The sequence below is a fragment of the Triturus cristatus genome, chromosome 7 (assembly GCF_964204655.1).
Source record: "Triturus cristatus chromosome 7, aTriCri1.1, whole genome shotgun sequence".
Lineage (NCBI taxonomy): Eukaryota > Metazoa > Chordata > Amphibia > Caudata > Salamandridae > Triturus > Triturus cristatus.
Genome location: NC_140590.1, coordinates 1833685924 through 1833705797, shown reverse-complemented (window position 1 = coordinate 1833705797; position 19874 = coordinate 1833685924). Strand labels below are relative to the sequence as shown.

Here is a 19874-nt window from a genome sequence, read left to right as displayed (position 1 = left end):
GCCTCTTGGTGCCCTCCTAGGTCCAGCTCTTCAGCGATATCCTAAGGATTTTGGGGGCCCTGGGTAAAAAATATTTTGGGGGCCCCTGTTTGGAACAATTTTAGATTGGAGAACCCATATTCACTGAATCTCGCCCTATGTTGCCTAACAATAATGGATTATACGAGAAAGGTTAAGATACAAAAATACACAGACGTGAGCTAGAGAAAAAAGTTCAGTTTCCCAGAGGCCCCCTGGAAGGTAGGGGTCCTGGGCAGTTGCCCAATTTGCCCATGTCTTAAAATGTCTCTGCAGCTCTTTGAAACCGATTGCGGGGATCTGGCAATACAATGCCCACATGCCGGGAGGTGAGATGAATGTCTGAGTGGTCTCCTCTGATGACAGACTTCTTCACACAATGCCTATCTTCATGTCAGAAGCCAGGCCTCTGACTTGGCCCTTTGTGATACCATCTCTTCCTGTCCACTCCCAAATGAAACAAACCAGGTGACCTGTGAGTGACTTCCACCTTGAGTCTTCCATCCTATAGATGTTGGTCTATTATTCCCTGGCAGAAGAGCTTATCAGCATCTCCCACTTGTATAAATTAAGCACCCAGCACTCTGGGCTCTGCCCTTTGCAAAATCTCTGAGGTTTAAAGACACAGATATGCAACTCTGCTGGTCACGTGACATCACATCTTCAAACACCCTAGCCTCAGTCATCTCCATCATACCAATCATGCCCTGCAGCATGCCAACTGTGCCAGCAGGTGTCTCCACACTTCTCCAGGTGTGGCTTGTAGGTGTTCACAAATTAACAGAGTCTTCCTGCCCTGTAACACCCACTCCCTACACACTTCCTCCTGTCACTAGACTTACACACATGGAAAGTCATCTGTGAGCAGATCTCCTATAGGTACAAAACAACTTTTGAGAATTCCAAAAATGTATTTTCAATTATTAAAAAGTTGTTTGCACCATGGGCATTTTTTTTCCTTTGAGCAAAGGATGCAATATCTGCCTAAAAATTGTGATTCACTGCTAAGTGGGGCTGCAGACCAATTCAAACTCTGTAGCGTACATATTTAGAGAAGCGATCTTCGAATATCAACCAACCCAGTCTGCCTTTCACTGCTGCGACCCTCATTCTGACATGGCTAGAAATATAGGGGCATATTTATAAGAGTGTTGAGTCACGTTTGCACCACTCAAAGAGGTACATGTGTGACTCAAGGCTGTGAGTCAGATTTATGAATCCATTCAAGTTCACATTGCGTGGCTTTTAGTGGCCTCATACGTTGCCTTCCTCTACGCAAGGGAGGGGTTCCATGGGTGTTGCTGTGGGTGTTCCCATGCAACTCCCATGGTTTTTGACATATTCCCAGATTCCCAAGGACTTGTACACCTGGGAATACGTCAACATCTTACGCCTCTCCAAGTGAGACAGCACACATTGAAGGAGGAAGGTGCCCCTTCCTGCACAAAAACAATCCTGCCAACAACACAGGCACACTTGAACCATGGTGCTCGGGTTCCTGTGCTGGTGCCAGGCTGCAGAAATTGCACCAGCACAAGGGGAAAGGACCATATGCACCATATTGCTTAAATACAATTAACTCCTGCACTTTCACTTTGACGTAGAGCAGCGCAAGAAGGTGACTTGCTGCACTACGCCAAAGCCCCATAAATGAGGACCACGGGGTGGGGATACTAAGCCCTTCGTTAGGGGTTCTATCAGCTATTACCCACCTAGTGACTGGCCAAGAGCTTTTGGCTCTGAATGTTGAATGACATGCAGGTCCTAGGATGACCCCCTCCCTAACAAATAGAATAAGAGAGTACAAACACATTTGGTCTGGAAAACGTTTAATTGTGTGTATGGCATTTCAGCAAACAACATGCAATATTATTAGTCTACACAACATTGAACGATTCCAACATGTTTTGTTAAAATTGAAAAACTACAATTCATAGTGATCATTCAATATTTTACACAGATAGTAAGAGTAAAGGGTACACATTGTAGATGTTGTTGTGTACTCCCACTTCTCTGTCTTTAAATGGGAAGGGAAGGCAACTCATAGGAGAAAGTCGGCACAACATGTGGGCTGGCTGGCACTATAACTGTTTTCTTTTTTTCTACAACTTTAAAATATTTGTCTGGTTGAGAACCCAGGACATCTGCATGAACTATACAGGATGACACAGAAAACACACACGACTAATCATTTTGGTCGGACGTCTAGGTTGCTTTAATAAATAAAATCATGCAGAAAAATAAAAAGCTACTTGCACAAACATTGCAGGGCTTTCAGATAGCCCCTTTTCACTATTGGACTCTTGAACTGTCACTCAAACCTTGAAAGTGGAGAACCAGGATTGAGTCTCGGCATTGACTCAACATCCTGTGATTCTGGGCAAATCACTTAATCTGTGTGCTCGGGCTGTGCGTGGGAGACTGCACTTGTGCACAGCCCAGTAACTGCACACAGGTGGCCTGCCATACAGGGCACACTGCAAGATCAAGATAGAGACCTGGGGTAGGACTTATGATATCAGTGTACACTAATAAGAAAGTCAGTGGGATTTACTGTTTTGTCTGCAGTGACACTTTATTACAAACATAGGGAGAAAACTGCCATAGAGAGCAGTTTTGCTTCTCTTTGGCTTGCAGAGATCAGCGACGTTTAGAGACGTGGTGTAATCTAGCCGAGAAAATCAAATCCGCAAGTGTGGCTCAGTGGTTAGAGCGGCAGATCTCGATGCAGAGCACTGGTCCGGGACCAGGGTTCGATTCCCCCCGCGGCAGGGTCTCGGGCTATAAATTCCTCGGACCGGATATTCTCGCCTCAGTGCTTATTCTAGTCATGGGTCTCATGCTGCAACTCTGGGCAATAGCTTGCTTAATCTCCACAACGGCCCCAACAGCGCTGGGATGCCTGGCTTCACCATGGGGGTACCCAGGAGTGGACACTTCACACGGAAAGCCAGGAAGGGTTCCTTCAGCGGTATGAGTACAGCGCTGAGATACCCCCAGGGGTGATTCGGCGCTATATAAGTACATATACATTTACATTTACATATCCGTACAACCTGTGGGTGCTCCAGAATTGCCATATTTCTCTGGCTCAGCTCAGGATCAAAGCCCAGGCCTTTTGTTATCCTTCTGTGCAGGGTTAATTACATGTCTCCCAACCAATAGGAACAAAGGCCTCCCCGCCCCAAGGGAGCAATTAAAAATGCTTCCCCTAGTTCCCGAGGAGGAAAGGGGTGAGTTTGAAGGATCTGCATCAATCAGCTGCCACACTGTACCAGGAACGGGCCTGCCCAAGCTGACTGAACGAAGGAGGGAGCCCAGATCTCTGGACCCAACACAGGAGTGTCCTCCCCTTTGAATATCTGAAGAGAAAGGCCTTGGAAATGATGTCAGCCAAGGACGGAGATGAGACCCCCAGAGAAGCAGTGGCTAGTGACTCCTGGATGATACCATTTTGAACTGTCCCAGCATGCTGTGCAGGAGGGTTGAAACAGGGGTGGAGAGGTGACGTGGCACCCTAGAATTGACCAGGGGTGCCTGGCTTCTGGAAGCTTCCACTTCCCTTTAATAATTCTTGCCTAAGGGGGATATTCGCTCTTGCTTGGTGTTTTTCTGTGCTTCGCTGATGGACCCTGGGGCTGCCATGGACAACTGGAAGGCAGCACCCCTGATGTCCAAAAAAAGACTAAGTACTCTGCCCCAGTTGACCCCAGGAATATTGGGTGTCCCCAGGGGCCAGCAAGACTGGCCCCCTTAAAACCCTGTGGACCATTTGGAGAAAAACCCTGGACTTCAGTGCCCAGAGACAAAGACCATGAATAAGGCAGGTGTAGGGAGCCAGGAGAACCAGCTATCTGTGGATTACACCACTTTGGATGTGTGGAGGTCTGTTGCAACTGTCCCTGGTGGCTCAATCAGGAGTAAAATGAGCCCAGGACCACCCAGATCAGTCCAAAGGGGCACGAGTTATGACCAGTTAAAGTCTGCAATGTTTGACCTCTTCCCAACAATAGAGTACTTGGGGCTCCGCTGCCTCTCCCAAAAAACCCTCAAGGTGGGCCGGGGGAGGAGTTGCCCCTGGATATTTTACGTAAGATGCGTGGGGCCCTCTACCTGCTCTCTCTCAATTGCCCGAGGATCCCATCCCTGGGCATATTCATCAAGGAAGGGATCGGGACCCCATCCCCGGCCCCTGATAAACAAACATTTTTTTTTTGTCCTCATACTACAAAACATGCTCTTAATTCGGGAAGATTGAGCATCTTAGACCATATTATAGCCCGAAGAGAAGGAACATCTACCCCCGGTCTCTTCTCGTTGAAGGATGGGTAAAATTTGACCCCCGGGGGAGGTGTCTTAAGTAAGGGCTTATCCAACATGACCAAAACTCCTCCTCGTTCAAAGGGCATTTACTCCTAGCTATAGCTAGCTTCCCATCATCTCGGCCCTGAGAGCAAGTTCATAATCATTGGACTAAACAGTGTATACATTGTATTTCTTTACCTAAATAAGTTCAATAATAGATGATAAACAGCCAAATCTGTACAGATCAGAAAATAGTGGAGAAAAAACGATACACATTAAATTGAAAACTATGGGTTGTAAACAAAAGTTGTAAACCAGTTATCCCAAAAATCCCAAAATTTGGTCTTTTTAGCCCTTTTACTTGCTCGGTCTAGAGTAGAAATACGCTGGACTGAGTTTATCCATTCGGATTTAGTTGGTGGAATAGGTAAGATCCACTTTATACAAATTTCCCTTTGTGCCAGAAGGATCAAAACAAAAAGAAGTGCCTTCTGATTTCTTGATAGAACCAAATTGTCTATCCCCTCTGGAATTACCCCAAAAATGACAATAGGTACTGTTAATCTGACCTCTTATCCCATAATTTCAAAAATGGTTTTATTCACGTAATCCCAGAAGAGCTCCAACGAAGGACACTGCTAGAATATATGTACCTCGTTTACGTTAATTTCGTCACACTTCGGGCACTTCTTTGTCACTCTATTCCCCAGTTTAGATAGTTTCAGTGGTGTCCAGTAGGCCTTGTGGACAGTAAAGGGATGATTTCTTTTTAGGGGGGCAGCTTTCACGTATGACCAAAGAGAAGACATAGATACTTGCCCGAGAGTTTCGAGGTCCTCGCCCGGCATATCCTTCTTCCAGCTCTCTGTAAAATGAATGGTTTTTTCCTCTCCAGTCTCAATCATTAGCCAGTACCATTCCTTTGACCAGATCTCCATTCCCAGCCTTTTCTTTGCTAATTGATTTGGACCAATTTAAAATTTGCAGGTACTTAAATCGGGAAACCGAGTTGTTAGTTAAAATAGAAAAGCACTGCCAAGGGATTAGCTCGTTGTCCACTATTAGCTCTCCCCATCTTAGTATCCCGGTTCTACGTAAGGGAAGTGTGAGGGCATCTTGTAAGCATGGCGGAGTACCCGGGCTATCCCATATCGGTGTTTCTTCATTATAGTAGGGAATATCTAATAGTGCTCTCACTTGGACCCACACTCTAATAGCTGCTTTGAGGAACTTCAGTCTAACCTTTTTAAAAAATTTCGGATGTCCAAATTTTAAAAGAAAGGAGTCAGCTTGAGTTTTATAGGCAAGTGTTAAGGCGGTAAAAAGGGGTGAGTAGGTCTGACTATCGTTTAGAAGTTGGCGTGAATTCTTAAGATGAAAAGCGCAATAGTAAAGGTATAGATCAGGAGTGGCTATTCCACCCTTAGATTTTTTCCTCCTGAGTTTCTTTTGGGAAATTCTAGGATTTTTCCGACCCCACGTGAAGGAGGAGAATAAGCCTTGTACCTTTTTAAACCAACTTTTAGAGAATTCTAAGGGAATAGTATCAAATAAGAAAGTGAATCTAGGTAGAATTGACATTTTCAGTAGATTAGATCTGCCTACGATAGAAAGAGAGAGAAGGTCCCATATCTTACACTTGCGACCATTTTATCAAAGTTTAACTGAGCTATCTTATCTATGTTCTTAATAATTTGAAGCCCAATATATCTTATTTGATGTTTTTCCAGATTGCTTTTATAAGAGGAATTCCATATCATAAGCTCAGTTTTCTGTTGATTTACAGAATATCCCGAAACTTTCCCAAAACTCTCTAACTGATCCCAGATTTCAGGAAGTGCTTGTTCTAAATCTCCTGTTAGGACCATAAGATCATCCGCATATAGACCTATTTTCTTTTCCCAACCAATACAACTAAAGGGGGAAATATTAGGACAAGATCTTAATTTGCATGCCAGTGGTTCGATGTACATATTGAAAAGAAGGGGAGAGAGGGGGCAACCCTGTCTAGTCCCACGGGAGATTTTAAATTGTTTAGTTAAATTCCCGTTGACAAGGATCCTGGCGGAAGGATTATTGTAAAGAGCCTTTATTGCTGCTACAAAGATTTTACCTAGATTGAAGCGTTGGCTTGCTTCTATTAGAAAGGGCCAACTGACCCTATCAAAAGCTTTAGCAGCGTCAAATGTTACAACTGCCAATGGAATCTCATATAAATTTGCTAGATCTATTGCTCCAATAAGATCGTGGGTTAATTCATGCAATTGTCTCCCCTTCATAAAACCCCTTTGGTCGGGGTGTATTATGGAACCCGCGACCTTATCTAGTCTCTTAGTGAGGAGTTGGATATCAAGTTTATGGTCGCTATTTAAGAGGGAAATAGGTCTGTATGATTCACAAAGTTGTGGATTCTTATTAGGTTTTAGGATAATTGTAATTGTGGCCTCATTCCAGGATGCCGGCAACTCCTGAGCCAGGGAAAACACAGAATTAAAAAGTTGGAGTAGAAAGGGAGTTAGCTCTTCTTTCGAAATGATATAAACTTCATTCGGGATGGCATCTGGGCCAGCTGCTTTCCCTTTTTTTAGATTTTTGATAACCTGCGATACTTCTTCTAACCCAATTTGATTATTTAGACTATTACTATCTGCAGTCGAAAGAATAGGGAGTTGAAGATCTTGGAAGAAGGCTTCCAGACTTTTCTTACTCGGGATTGAGTCTTCAGAATATAGATCTAAAAAGAAGCGGACAAAGACCTCCTCAATCTCGGAATCCACTTCAGTAATTGTCCCAGTACTTGAGCATTTGAGGCTCTTCACCATGTTTCTGGCGTAATCTGATTTAGTTTTCCATGCTAAGAATCTACCACAGCCCTCTCCATACTCATGGTGGGCAAGTTTACTTGCCTCCCATTTTTTTTATTTATTGCCGCTAGATGGTCTATTAGCTCATTCTTGGCTAGAGATAATTGTTGTCTTCTGTTTGGGTCATTTGGCGCTTGTTGTAATGCTATTGTTTTTTGAGTAATTTTAGCTTCCATTACCTCAATATGCTCCCTTGCTTTCTTGCTGTGTGTTATATTACCTCAATATGCTCCCTTGCTTTCTTGCTGTGTGTTATATTACCTCAATATGCTCCCTTGCTTTCTTGCTGTGTGTTATATTACCTCAATATGCTCCCTTGCTTTCTTGCTGTGTGTTATATTACCTCAATATGCTCCCTTGCTTTCTTGCTGTGTGTTATATTACCTCAATATGCTCCCTTGCTTTATTGCTGTGTGTTATGTGATGTTGGCCCCCCTTCATGTTTGTCCTGATGAACCAACATGAAGGGGGGGCAACATCACGCTCCCCCAGTAGTGGTGGGCGTGCCCCTCTAGCCATGCCCATGTCTGGGGGGAGCTGTAACTGCCATTGCATCTGACTTTAGTACAGTGAAACAGTGAAACGCTGCCTTTATTGAAGTGAACACTGTGATACATCGTGACGATGTGGTTCTGAATAAGGGAACAAATCACATTTAAATGTTTATGCCCTGGCCTGAGGAAGCCTATGTTTAGGTGAAACTTGTCTGCGTTTGCTGAAAAGGAACGGAATAAAGGAAAATAAAAAAACTACAAACAGTGACTGACTCGTCTTGTTTACCTCTAAATTGTTGTGTCTCAATTATTGCTTGCTACGAATAGGTTTCTCGTTACCTCTCAATTTATGTTCCTAAGTGTCTACTGTATGCTTCATTGGCAGCTGGTCATTTTGAGGTGGGCAAGTGTGCTGAACAGTTGGTGTTTACTTCGGGTGGTGCAGCGATAGGTCCCTTGGCTGCCATTATTTGTCTCAATTTTGCATACTTGCCTGGTTGTGGTGGCCCCTGAATGACAGGGGCACCACCACCAAAATGAAGGAAGCGTAATATGATGCCCCCTAGGGGTTGTGTTTATGACTGCATTTTCATGGTTGGAAAGTTTATAAAAAGCACACAACAGAAGTTTTGCTCATTATTAAGTGCTTTATTGATATAATAATGTTGACAGTGATTATTGATCAAAGGGAATACGCTTAATTAACATTAATATGTGCATTTACCCATGATCATTGTTATTGATGATTGCATTTATGTACAAAATGATGTTTTTAACATGTGGTTTGTTGATCTTGAACCACTGACCAAGCCAGCGGACTTACCCTATATGTTTGCGTAACCCCTCCTGGGTGTCAAAGGCAATGTCTTCTATGGTATTTTCCATTTGTCAATGTACATTTTAGTAAATTCCTGTATTGTATTTAGTAATGTGTGAGTAAGAGTTGCATTTTTTTCTTTTTCTAAAGAAAAAGCGCTGACAGGGCAATTATTTATTGAGTGTTATTATTGCCTGCCAGGGAATGGTGATTCCAAGCCCACACCACCTTGCGTGACAAACCCTACCCTGAGAGAGTCAAGCGCTACAATGGGGTGCTTGTGGACCTATTACTTGTGCAGGCCACACAACCCAATTTCCTACAAATCCACTCTTTATTTGTACAGCAAGCAGTGAAATACCCCATCCCAGAATGCAGCTCGCAGACCATCATCAGTACAGCTAAAAAAACTACACAGCATTCTCGGCACAGGCACACTGCTATTTGTTTATAATCCTGCTCAAGGCACATGGATAATCATGCTACATAAAAATGCATGTTTTGGCAATAAAAGTATTGTTTCCTCAAAAAGCTAGGTCTATGGCAGCACTGTAATTGCTTGTCTACTGCACTAAGATGGCCCACATATTTGTGCAGAGAAACGGGAAATGTTCCATTCTAAGATGATGTCTGGAATACATCACCAGGGCACGCCCATGTTCTCCAAACAATGTTCCTGTGTACAGTGAAGAGACCTGGTACTTCATGGACAAGTTTGGAGAGCTTCGTAGACAGTCCACTCTCACCTCTTTGAAAACAGTGCTGCCCGGTCTCCTTCCAGTTTTCATTCCCTGCCTTTAGCCTTACACCTAAATCTCCCTATTCCAATGCCAGGTGATGGATACTAGACTAGTTGTGACTGGGCAGAGCTGTATCCCACACTTGGATACTGCTCCACCTGACTTATCCTCAGAGCACTGGTGGAATCTCTGGAACTGCTCCTTTTCCTGCCTCTCCTAAGTCATCTTTTCTCTCCCTATTGTGCCTTTCATGCATGTTGTATATTTTTTCAACTGAGCTTTCTCCTGTTTTGGGCTCTATGATACATGCTGTGGCAGCATGTGCAGATAATTCAGAAGTGTCCATCCTCAGCAGTTCAAGCAGACATGCTGTACACAGACCCCCATTTTTGGAAATGACCATCTTTTCCCAGAGATTTTTGCCATCCTTAGCTGAACTCACTTTCAGTTGGCCAGAGGACCCTGCTGATTTTACTCTTGTTAATCAATAGTAAAGTGCTTGTGTTATTATATAGTATTGTATGTACCTAGAGGGTCTGTAAATGAAATGCTATTAGTGGGCTGCAGCACTCATTGTGCCACTCACCAAAGTAGCACCGTAGGGCATAGAAACACTCACAATGGTGGTAGAGCATCGGCCCAACGCTTACCAGGGTATTTGGGGTCCATTCATCTCTCTTCTGTCCAAGGCGTTCAATGAACTGACATGCCCTAAATAGACAAGCCGGGGGGGCCAGAGGGGGGACTGAACTACGTAGCTAAACAACTGCTCATTTATTTTAGCGTGGAGCCAGTCACTCCAGTTGCCCCTTTCTATTAGTGAGTACAAGGTGAGGGGTAGGGGGTGGAATGAGTGATGTGGGACTTAGGTTTTGTAATTCATTTCCTTTTTGTTCCTCCTTGAGACTGATCTATGCATAAAGTCTGACTATTTGCGAGTGTTATGAAGCAAAACAACAGTAATTGATTTGCATCATAAAGTAGCACTGTAAACAGTGTCTGTGGGCCTGCCTTTACAGCAGGTGTGTGCAGTGTTAAACTGCTACTCGACCTGGTAAAACAAACCTTTGGACAGGCCAAAACCTTTCTTTTCAGTTCTTATAAGCCACTCCTCAAGTAGGGCCTGAATGCCCGTACGGGAGGGTGCATACCATTTTAAAAAGTACTGTATGTATATTTAAGGTTTTACATGCCCTGGAATTGAAAAACCTCCAAAGTCCCTTTTCACTGTGGGAAGACTGGCTCTCCCATGGAAGAATGCTGGGTTACATTAGAACAATCGATAATCCTTAGTTTCAGTTTAGGAGCATCTGCAAATATGATTCAAAGACTCATTTGAATAGTAATTTAAAATCCAACTTAATGGTAATGTGAGATTTCATATTACTATTTAGAAAATTATAATTTTATAAAGTTGTAAGTTTTCTGCCCAAACCATATGTGCCCTACTACCAGTGTCCAGGTGTCACCTGACCCTTGTTGGCTCCATGGAGTAAGGTGTGTATTGCTCCAGGACAACAGACAAAGGACCTTGTTGTGGGGAGGTGTAGATCTTCCTGACAGGATGGCAAGGGTGGAGGCGTGCCCTGCCCTGATCACACTTCAAAGGGGCCTGCCCGGGCCCACACAGAAGAACTTGACACCAGGTCTGCCCCTGCCTTTGTTTCACGAGCCAGGAAGGAGCCAAACCCAGGGGGAAGGGAGGAACTAATAAGAACTAGTTTCAGGGTTAAATAAAGGGGTGTCCCCCACCCACAGGCTGTAACTGGGCATAACAGTGATATCCCCAGAACCTGAAATCAGAACACTCCTGGACCTGGACTCAGACGAAGGGCTGCTTTGCTGTCCCTAACCTAGAGGAAGACTGCGTCTGCTTGCCCTGAACCCTGGACTTCAAAAGTTACTCCAAAGGTTAGTTGGCTGAACTAGTTTCATGAGTTCTTTCCGGCTTCCCAGCTAACCTGACCCACCTGGACCTACTTGACCTGACTCCACCTGCTGGCCCTTGTGGACGTGAGTCCTGACCCTCGAGTGATGTCTCAAAGGTCCTGAACCCTTGGCTGGAGTCAAAGTGCACTTCTCCCTGCATAGCTTAATGGCTCACGTGGCTCTGATTTAAAACAATGCAGAGCCCCGCAGTGCCAAACAGCTCTTCACCTCAGACCTCATTGGATCAGATGCTGAGCGATGCAGAGCCCCGCAGTGCCAAACTGCTCTTCACCTCAGACCTCATTGGATCAGATGCTGAGCGATGCAGAGCCCCGCAGTGCCAAACTGCTCTTCACCTCAGACCTCATTGGATCAGATGCTGAGCGATGCAGAGCCCGCAGTGCCAAACTGCTCTTCACCTCAGACCTCATTGGATCAGATGCTGAGCGATGCAGAGCCCCGCAGTGCCAAACTGCTCTTCACCTCAGACCTCATTGGATCAGATGCTGAGCGATGCTGAGCCCTGCAAAGCTGCGCCACAAAGCTCCCGACTGAAAGCTTCAGTGCATCTGACACAGAGAGACCCAGAGCCATGCAAAGCCATGCACATCCTCAATGTGGAGTCAATGAAGACTTCACCAGATTTGATGCTGAGCAATGTAGAGCCAGAGTGAGACAAAGCTTCACTGGATCCGATGCAGAGCGACATTGATCCCCACAGAGCCATGCAGCTCAGTCCTAGCATTGAAGTCAAAATGTAAAATGCAGGATGAACCTAGTGCTGTATTCGGCCCACACTTCATCGTGATTGGACTGACCTTGATACTTTGTCCCAGTCTGGAGCAATCAGACACCCGTTGTTGGCACTTTAAGCTTCTTGGCATTATTTCTACCCACAACGTAAAACAAATCATACTGCGTGTCACTATCTAGTGTTTTCCCTGTGTTCCTGTGGTTAATAGCCCACCTGATATCTGCTCCCTCTATTGGAGCATTCAGAAGAGCCCTGGCATCCTCTTCTACCATAGGTCAACGGGCTTCATTCAATACGGCATCTATGCCTGCCTCATCCCCGTCATTGCGCTGTGCATATAGAGTCTTGTAAAATTCTGCAAATCGATCTAAGATATCAGTTTGAGCCGTCATTACCTCTCCAGTGGTGACCTTAAGAGACACAACAGCCCTCCCACCTTACCCACGGCTTCATTTGTAAAAGAATAAGTGCAGGTGCCCAAAGCTCTCCTCAAAAGCCCTCAGCCGGTGCAATAAAATATTGACGCATCCTATAGCGAGGCAGCTCACTCTTGCATGTTCCTGCTTTCTCCCTTTGTGACAGTTTTTCTGCCTTTCTCTTCTTCCATCTTTCAACTTTGTATGTTTTTTCCTCTCTTGCTCCCAGTAAATGTCTGATGTTTAAAAATATTTGCTAGTCCCCAAAAATAAGTGCCGCTGGGCCCCACCGGCAACCACCAGCTCAAATTAAGCACTGTGTATCCTGGCTGAAGAACTGATTTACCAGAGATTCAGCAAAGGAGATTGCAATTCATGCATGCCTTGATGACAGCCCGGCCTGCCAGACTGGAAGCACTCACCGGGAAATCTAAGAAAGACCTTCTTGAGCCCCCTGCAACATCTCTCGAGGAAGAGAAACTATTGGATAAATACCACTGGGAAAGAAAGCAAGATGAGTGCTGAAGTGAGAACAGGGAAAATGTAATAATCCTCCCAAATAAAGATTATAAAAGACATGGTCAAGCAAGGACCATGAATACTTAGCTGATGATACCTAGGCCTGTTGCTGTACAGCAAGATCTCTGATATACCTGCAGAAATGTGCTCTCAAATCACTCCAGCATGTAAAAACTAGAGATATTCTTGGAAAGTATGTTAACAAGAAAACAAAATAAAATGTCTTTTTTTCAAAATGCTCAGGCGTTAGAATAGGCAACGAGTGCCTATAACTGAATGATACTGTGGCATTTGGACTAAATGCACCCGTGGCAGCGGCATAGCATTCTGTAGTCAATGACATGTTGTAGGGTGAAGAAGGAGTCAATCCTAATGACGTCACTAATGACACAAGCAAGTGCTGTCTGTGACTTGCAGATCAGTCTGACATTCTCAATCGACATTGCTGCTTCCATCCGGTCAGAATCCAAACCAAAAAGCCTCCTTCTTTAGGGAAGGATGGAGTTGTAATGTAGAAGCATGCGCACCTCAAGAAAGCACGACTACTACGTTTACACTAATACGATGCATTTCACACAGTTCACTGAAATCCACCCCCATAGTACAACAGCAGGACGTACTTCGGAGCCATGGCTCAGAACAGTGCTTGCTGTGTAGTGAAGCAGGTTGTTTTCTTGACAGCACTGCTCAGTGAATTCTTCAAACATGTTAGGGCCTATTGACAAACTGCATTTTGTAGTACATTAGTAATATTACTTTAGCACTATGAAAGAAAATGTTATTCCCAAACCTACAAGTCTTCTATTCTATTTAAAGGGAAATCTTCACACATGTAAGTTTACTACTTAGGGGCAGATTACGATCTTATTAGGAAGGCCTCCTGACCGGTTCCGGAACGAGCAAATCCGATTCAGAGCCTAGGTTTCTGACCGAATCTTTCCCCGTTCCGAACAACCAAGTACGATGCAAAGATCTCGTCCGCGTTGACCGAATCTTTTCTTAATCCGATCCTGTCAGTCCAACTCGTTCGCAGCCGAATCATGCCGTGCAACGGAGCTGACTTCTGAACGAGCGAGTACGATGCACGATTCAGACAGCTGTATTGTCTCAATCTCAGCGAGACAAAACGGCTGTGGGAATCGGACTTTGGGGGGCTGTTGCGGGCCCCCCTTCACACGGGGCCCTCCGAATCGGTCCAGTGGGGGTACCCATGGGTCCCCCCTTTCCATGCATGCAGAGTGTGGCATGCACCATGGGGTGCCCGCCACAGGGTGTACGCTTTTCCCCACCCACCTATTTTTGCTATGGGAGCCTGTGTACGCGTTCAGTATACAGGCTCACATAGAATTCAATGGGAGTCCAAGCAAACTGAGGGCCCGATTCACAGAACTAACTTAAGACAAAATCCTAAACTTCCTACCATTTACTCATTTGGTATTCACAGAAGGCACTTACTCATTGATGAGTAAGTGCCTTCTGTGAATACCAAAATGAGTAAGTGCACTTACTCATTTTGGTATTCACAGAAGGCACTTACGCATCAATGAGTAAGTGCCTTCTGTGAATACCAAAATGAGTAAGTGCCTTCTGTGAATACCAAAATGGTAGTAAGTTTAGGATTTTGTCTAAAATTAGTTCTGTGAATTGGAGCGCAATTCGCTAGGAAAGCCTTCTGGATCCGAGTCATACAGAGGGCTTTCCTAGTAAGATCGTACTCGATCATGTCTCAAGGTACGTCATTCAGCCTGACCCTCTTCAAATGTTACATCAGCACTCCAGCCAATGTCATCCATTGACATGTACTCAACATCCTCTTCTAAACTGATGACACACAGCTCATCGCGCCCTCTCGGACAAAACCCCCAACACAAAGAACAATGACACAGCCTGCATAAACAAAGTGCCATCTGGATGAAGGTCAACTGTCTCAAGCTCAACACTGATGAAACAGAAATAGTGATCTTCAGGATTCCACATGGTGACCTGCCAACTTTGGACACATACCAATCCCCAGCGACCAAGCCAGAAAGCTCTGGATCATCGATAGCATGCTGGAATGACATTGCAAGTAAATGCTGTCACTCGATCCTGCTTCCACACTCTGAAGATGCTGTGGAAGATCTTCAGATGCCTCCCAAGCAATACCAGAAAAACCCTCACTCATACCTGTGTCACCAGCAAGTTGGACTATGGAAACAACTTTTATGCTGAAATAAACAAGTAACTCACTGGAAGACTACACACCATCCAAAACATGTATTTGTAAAGCACACTTATCACCCATGGGTCTCAAGGCGCTGAATAACAGATGTTTATTGTTACCCAACGGTGCTCAATTTATCAACCTCAGATGGATGAAAGGTTGAGTGGACCTACCGGGATTTGAACCAGTGACCATGAGGTCGAACACAGGCCCCTGTAGTGGATGCATTAGTTCACTAAGCCAACAGACCCGGCTAATACATACACATATCAGACCTCATCTTAGGTAGCTCCCCTGGCCCCCGATACACATACACACTCATTTCAAACTCCTCACATACACATTCAAGGAACTACACAACGGAGGCATGATGCCACGTACCTGAAGATCCTCATCTCCTCCCATCAACCATGCAGGACACCTCTGCTCCACATGACTCTTGTTCGCACACATCCCATACATAATGCAAAAACTACTCGGAGGTGAGGCATTCTCGTAAATCACCCCCAAAGTGTGGAAGGGCCCACCAGTGCATATCAGAGCCTCCTCCTCTCTCCTTGAGTTCAGCAAAAGGCTGAAGAGCTGGCTTTTGAATTTGAGGCTAAGCACACACACCTGCATAGCACACCTGACAGGTGACAGTGCACTTGACAAATAAAATAACAGAACATAACATAAATACATTTTTAAATAGATCTACATTACTTTAATATAATTCTATACAGTACTTGAAATAGTTAATATTGTATAGTAAAGATTTTTTTTTTACTTTAGGTGGGAATTTATTTTTTAACTTAGACTTCGGAAAAATAATTTTAATTTAACATCATTAAGTTAAATAAACATTTATTTCAAAATTATTTAATAGTGCTTTAAAAGATTTTGTTTTACATTTTTAAAAAATCAATAAAATCGATATACATTAATATATAACATAGCCATATTTTTACTAACATTTTTAGTGAAATAAACGTTTTTGCTTTCCCCTATAGTTTACAAGAGGGAGCCTCCATAATTGGGGTAGAGTTCTAGCCCTTCTAAAGTACATGGAAAATGTAATAAGTACAAGTATTTTTTTGTTAAATGTTGTTGTGACTTAATTATTCAACAGTAGCATTTTTCCGGCAGAGATCTTTTTGTTTTGTTGAGTTGATCTCTTGAATTGTGACTTAATTCCCTGGGTAGATTCTTTGGGACGGATGTACGACCATGACAATTTGCGCAATCTCAATTTGTAACTCGCAAAATGCAATGTACAGCAGTGTCTAAGACACTGTTTGCGAATCCGAATGGGGTCGCAAGTTGCATGCCTCATCAATATTCATAAGGCACTCGTAATTTTTTTATCCCCATTGGGAATGGCTGGTCCCCCAGTGATGGTGGCCTGCTGGGCTCAGCAGACCTTCATGTCTGGTACTGCTTTTAAATAAAGCATTTTTTTTTAATGCAGCCCATTTTCCTTAAAGGAAAAAGTGATGCATTTAAAAGAAAAAAATGAAACGTTTTCGTTTCATATTTTAAGGGCAGTTAGTGGTACCTGGGACCACTGCCTGCCCCCCAAAAATATTTTCCCCTTCATTTACAACGGGGAATGGGTCCCTGGGCGACACCTTCCCATTTTCGAGTGCATTACCACCCTCTTGAAGAGGGCGGTAAATTGCGAGTATTTTGCGACTGCAATTGGGGTCGCAAAACATTCAAACATCAGTTAGAGAGTCGCTATTAGGAAGGGACGCCTTTCAAACGCCCCTTCCTAATAGCGAGTCACAATTCCTATTTAGCAAATAGCAAAACAATTGCTACTCGCTAAATAGGAATTGTACATGGACCTATTCGTTTTTGCATGCGCAAATGGGTCGCTAACCCGTTTCCGCATGCAAATTAGATTTGTACATCTGGCCCTTTGTATTTACACATATGCATTAACGAGGAAATCAGACACGTAATATCCTTTAGACCCTAGCAGCCCATATTTTGCCACTATTGTTCTCAGATCTAGACTCAGGCCTGATTCACAAAAGTAAACTCACACTTTTGTGTAAGTTTAGTTTGTGGGGTGTTCACATTCTAAGATTTAATAGTAAGTTTACGACTTTAGAGACGCCGCAGATGGGACACATAAAAAACAGGCCTGTCTTATCTTTTTATGTGCGGAGTTCTCTGCCGCGACTCAGGAGTCGCTGTAGTCACAAACTTACTATTAACTGGTAGTTTGTGAATCCTAACTAAAATGTAACCTTACAAAAAAGCGATAGTTTACCTTTGTGAATGAGGCTCACAATGTTCGTTAAACATTTTCACCAAGAAACGTCCAATGGTTGGCTTCGGTGGCTTTAGGCAAACATCAATATGACATCACAGTCTACATCAGTTTCCCATACCACCCTTCTCTATTCCTGGCCCTGGGAATTTTGTAATACCTTGGTCTCTTTGATTAGCCATTCAGCTTCAAATGCAAAAACAAGCAATTACAAAGCAAGAATACACAGCAATACACATTCACTCCAAAAGACAATACCTATTGGCTTTGTCAATGCTCAGGTACAATTGGATTCAAGTATTTTCTAAAGTTTTGCTTTTCTGTCTTCCAAACTCTTTTGATGGCCGTTCGGGCATGAAGCTCCTCTCGCTGCAGGGGGGGGCATTGCCCCAGTCCTCTGTCTGGGTTTTCTAAAGTGAAGGGTGAAGGTGAAGTTTGTAATGCATGTCATACTCACCGCCTACGTATTTTGGAACCAAAAAGAAAAAGGTTCAGAAATTAAATCTGTCGTAGTTTGTGTATAAAATGCACGTAATCACTTTTGTGTATTGGGGACATTTCAGACATGGCTTCTCTTCCCATAGGTCAGACAGCGCCATCTTAGTATCTGCGAGAGCTCAGCAATTATCCAAAAACTGTGTTCATTTAATTAGAAAATACCAACTCAATACTTTTTTTGTGAAATCGATAATGCACTGTACATATATATCACTACAAAGGTTACACTGGCCAACTTATTCCATCTGCACACTGACAATTCATCAACTCTCCTGTAGATGTCAGTACTGCTCCAGAAATGGATGCAATTTCACTACAAAGCCTACCGAAAACCTACGATTTTTAAGAAGCAATACTGAGAGTTATTTATGCTTTTGCTGTTTTATAGCGCTGAACTCGACGGGGCAGATTTACAAGTTCTGGCGCATCTCCGCAAATCAGCAGGGATGCGCCAGAAAAGATGCGACACGCAATTATCTCCTTGCGCCACGGGGAATGCGTTGCATTTAAGATGCGGCGCACCGTGACGCAAGGATAGGGCGATGCGTGTTGCATCCTGTGGCGTATGGGCGGCGCATTGCTGGAGTCGCGTCGCAAGCGCGACGCAGTTCCAGCAATGCACAGGGGCCGCACATACCTAACGTGGTGCGCTACTCCTTATGCCAGCCTCATGCAGGCGTAAGGATTTGTCGCAGCGGCCTCGGCAAAGTGACTATTTCACTGTGTCACTTTTATGAGGCGTTCCTGCAACGGAACGCCTACCCTGCGCAGGAACGCCCACTTGCAACCTGACGCAGGTTTCATGTGGCGCAGGGCTTTACAAAGTGACGCATCACCCTAGATGCGTCACGTTGTAAATAAGGCGCAACGTGGCGCATGGTTTACGCCATCGCTGCGTCACAAAAGTGATGCAACTGTGGCATAAATGTGGTGCATGGGGCTTGAAAATCTGCCCCGATGTTTACATGAGCATCAGTTAAGGACACATTCATTTGTGGTAGGCACGTGGAGAATAAGGGATTTCCCCAAAATCTCAGGATGTTGAGCCGAGCTCACTCTTAACACAGAAGGACTCAGTCCGTTATGGACACAAGCCAATGACAAAGCCCGTGGGCCTGATTGACTCATTGTAAAAGGTTTTATCAGATGCCTTATGTCTGCTCTGAGTATTCTGAAAAGCGATGACAAATTAAGTGCACCTACTTTATTTAATGTGAAAACACATGAATAGGCCTTTACAGGTGTATATTTATTACATGGTGTAAATGGCGCTGACAGGTGTATTGTTATGAAATGGTGTTAAATGGTGCAGAGAGGTGTGTTGTTATTACATGGTGTTAAATGGCACAGACAGGTGCATTGTTATGACATGGTGTTAAATGGCGCAGACAGGTGTACTGTTATTAGATGGTGTTAAATGGCGCGGAGAGGTGTATAGTTATGACATAGTTTTAAATGGCGCAGACAGGTGTATTGTTTTTGCATGGTGTTGAATGATGCAGACAGGTGTTTTGTTATTACACAGTGTTAAATGGCGCGGTCACGTGTATTGTTATGACATGGTGTTAAATGGCACAGACAGGTTTATTGTTATGACATGGTGTTAAATTGCGCGGACAGATGTACAGTTATTCGACGGTGGTAAATGGCGCAGACAGGTGTATTTTTATTACATGGTGTTAAATGGCACAGACAGGTGTATTGTTATTTGATGGTGGTAAATGGCGCAGACAGATGTATTGTTATTAAATGGTGTTAAATGGCGCAGACAGGTCTATTGTTATTTCATAGTGTTTAATGGCACAGACAGATGTATTGCTATTACATGGTGTTAAATGGCGCAGACAGGGGGGCGTGGCTTGGCGCCCGAAGGAGATGGCGGCGTTCGGCTAGGAGCTCCGTTCACACCAGGGTTTACTGGCGGTTCGCGTCTCAGTTTCCACCAACGAAGGGCACCCTCTCCTGTCGGAACATGCCAAGATCATTTTTAATCCTTTTCTGGCGCTGAGGCACAGTTATTTTGGGTTTTACAACCCATTTTATTTTCGGTCGCGGCT

The 19874-nt window shown here is 44.1% G+C and overlaps 1 gene segment (V, D, J or C); it reads right to left on the bottom strand.

Annotated features, from left to right (window-relative positions):
- The window catches only part of LOC146813346 (immunoglobulin heavy constant mu-like), a 163879-nt gene extending 156734 nt beyond the window's left edge, over positions 1-7145 (bottom strand). The window contains 2 exon segments of the C gene segment in view: positions 5961-6237; positions 6943-7145. Of these exon segments, the coding sequence occupies positions 5961-6237; positions 6943-7145 (480 nt within the window).
- Positions 7146-19874: the final 12729 nt, after the last annotated feature.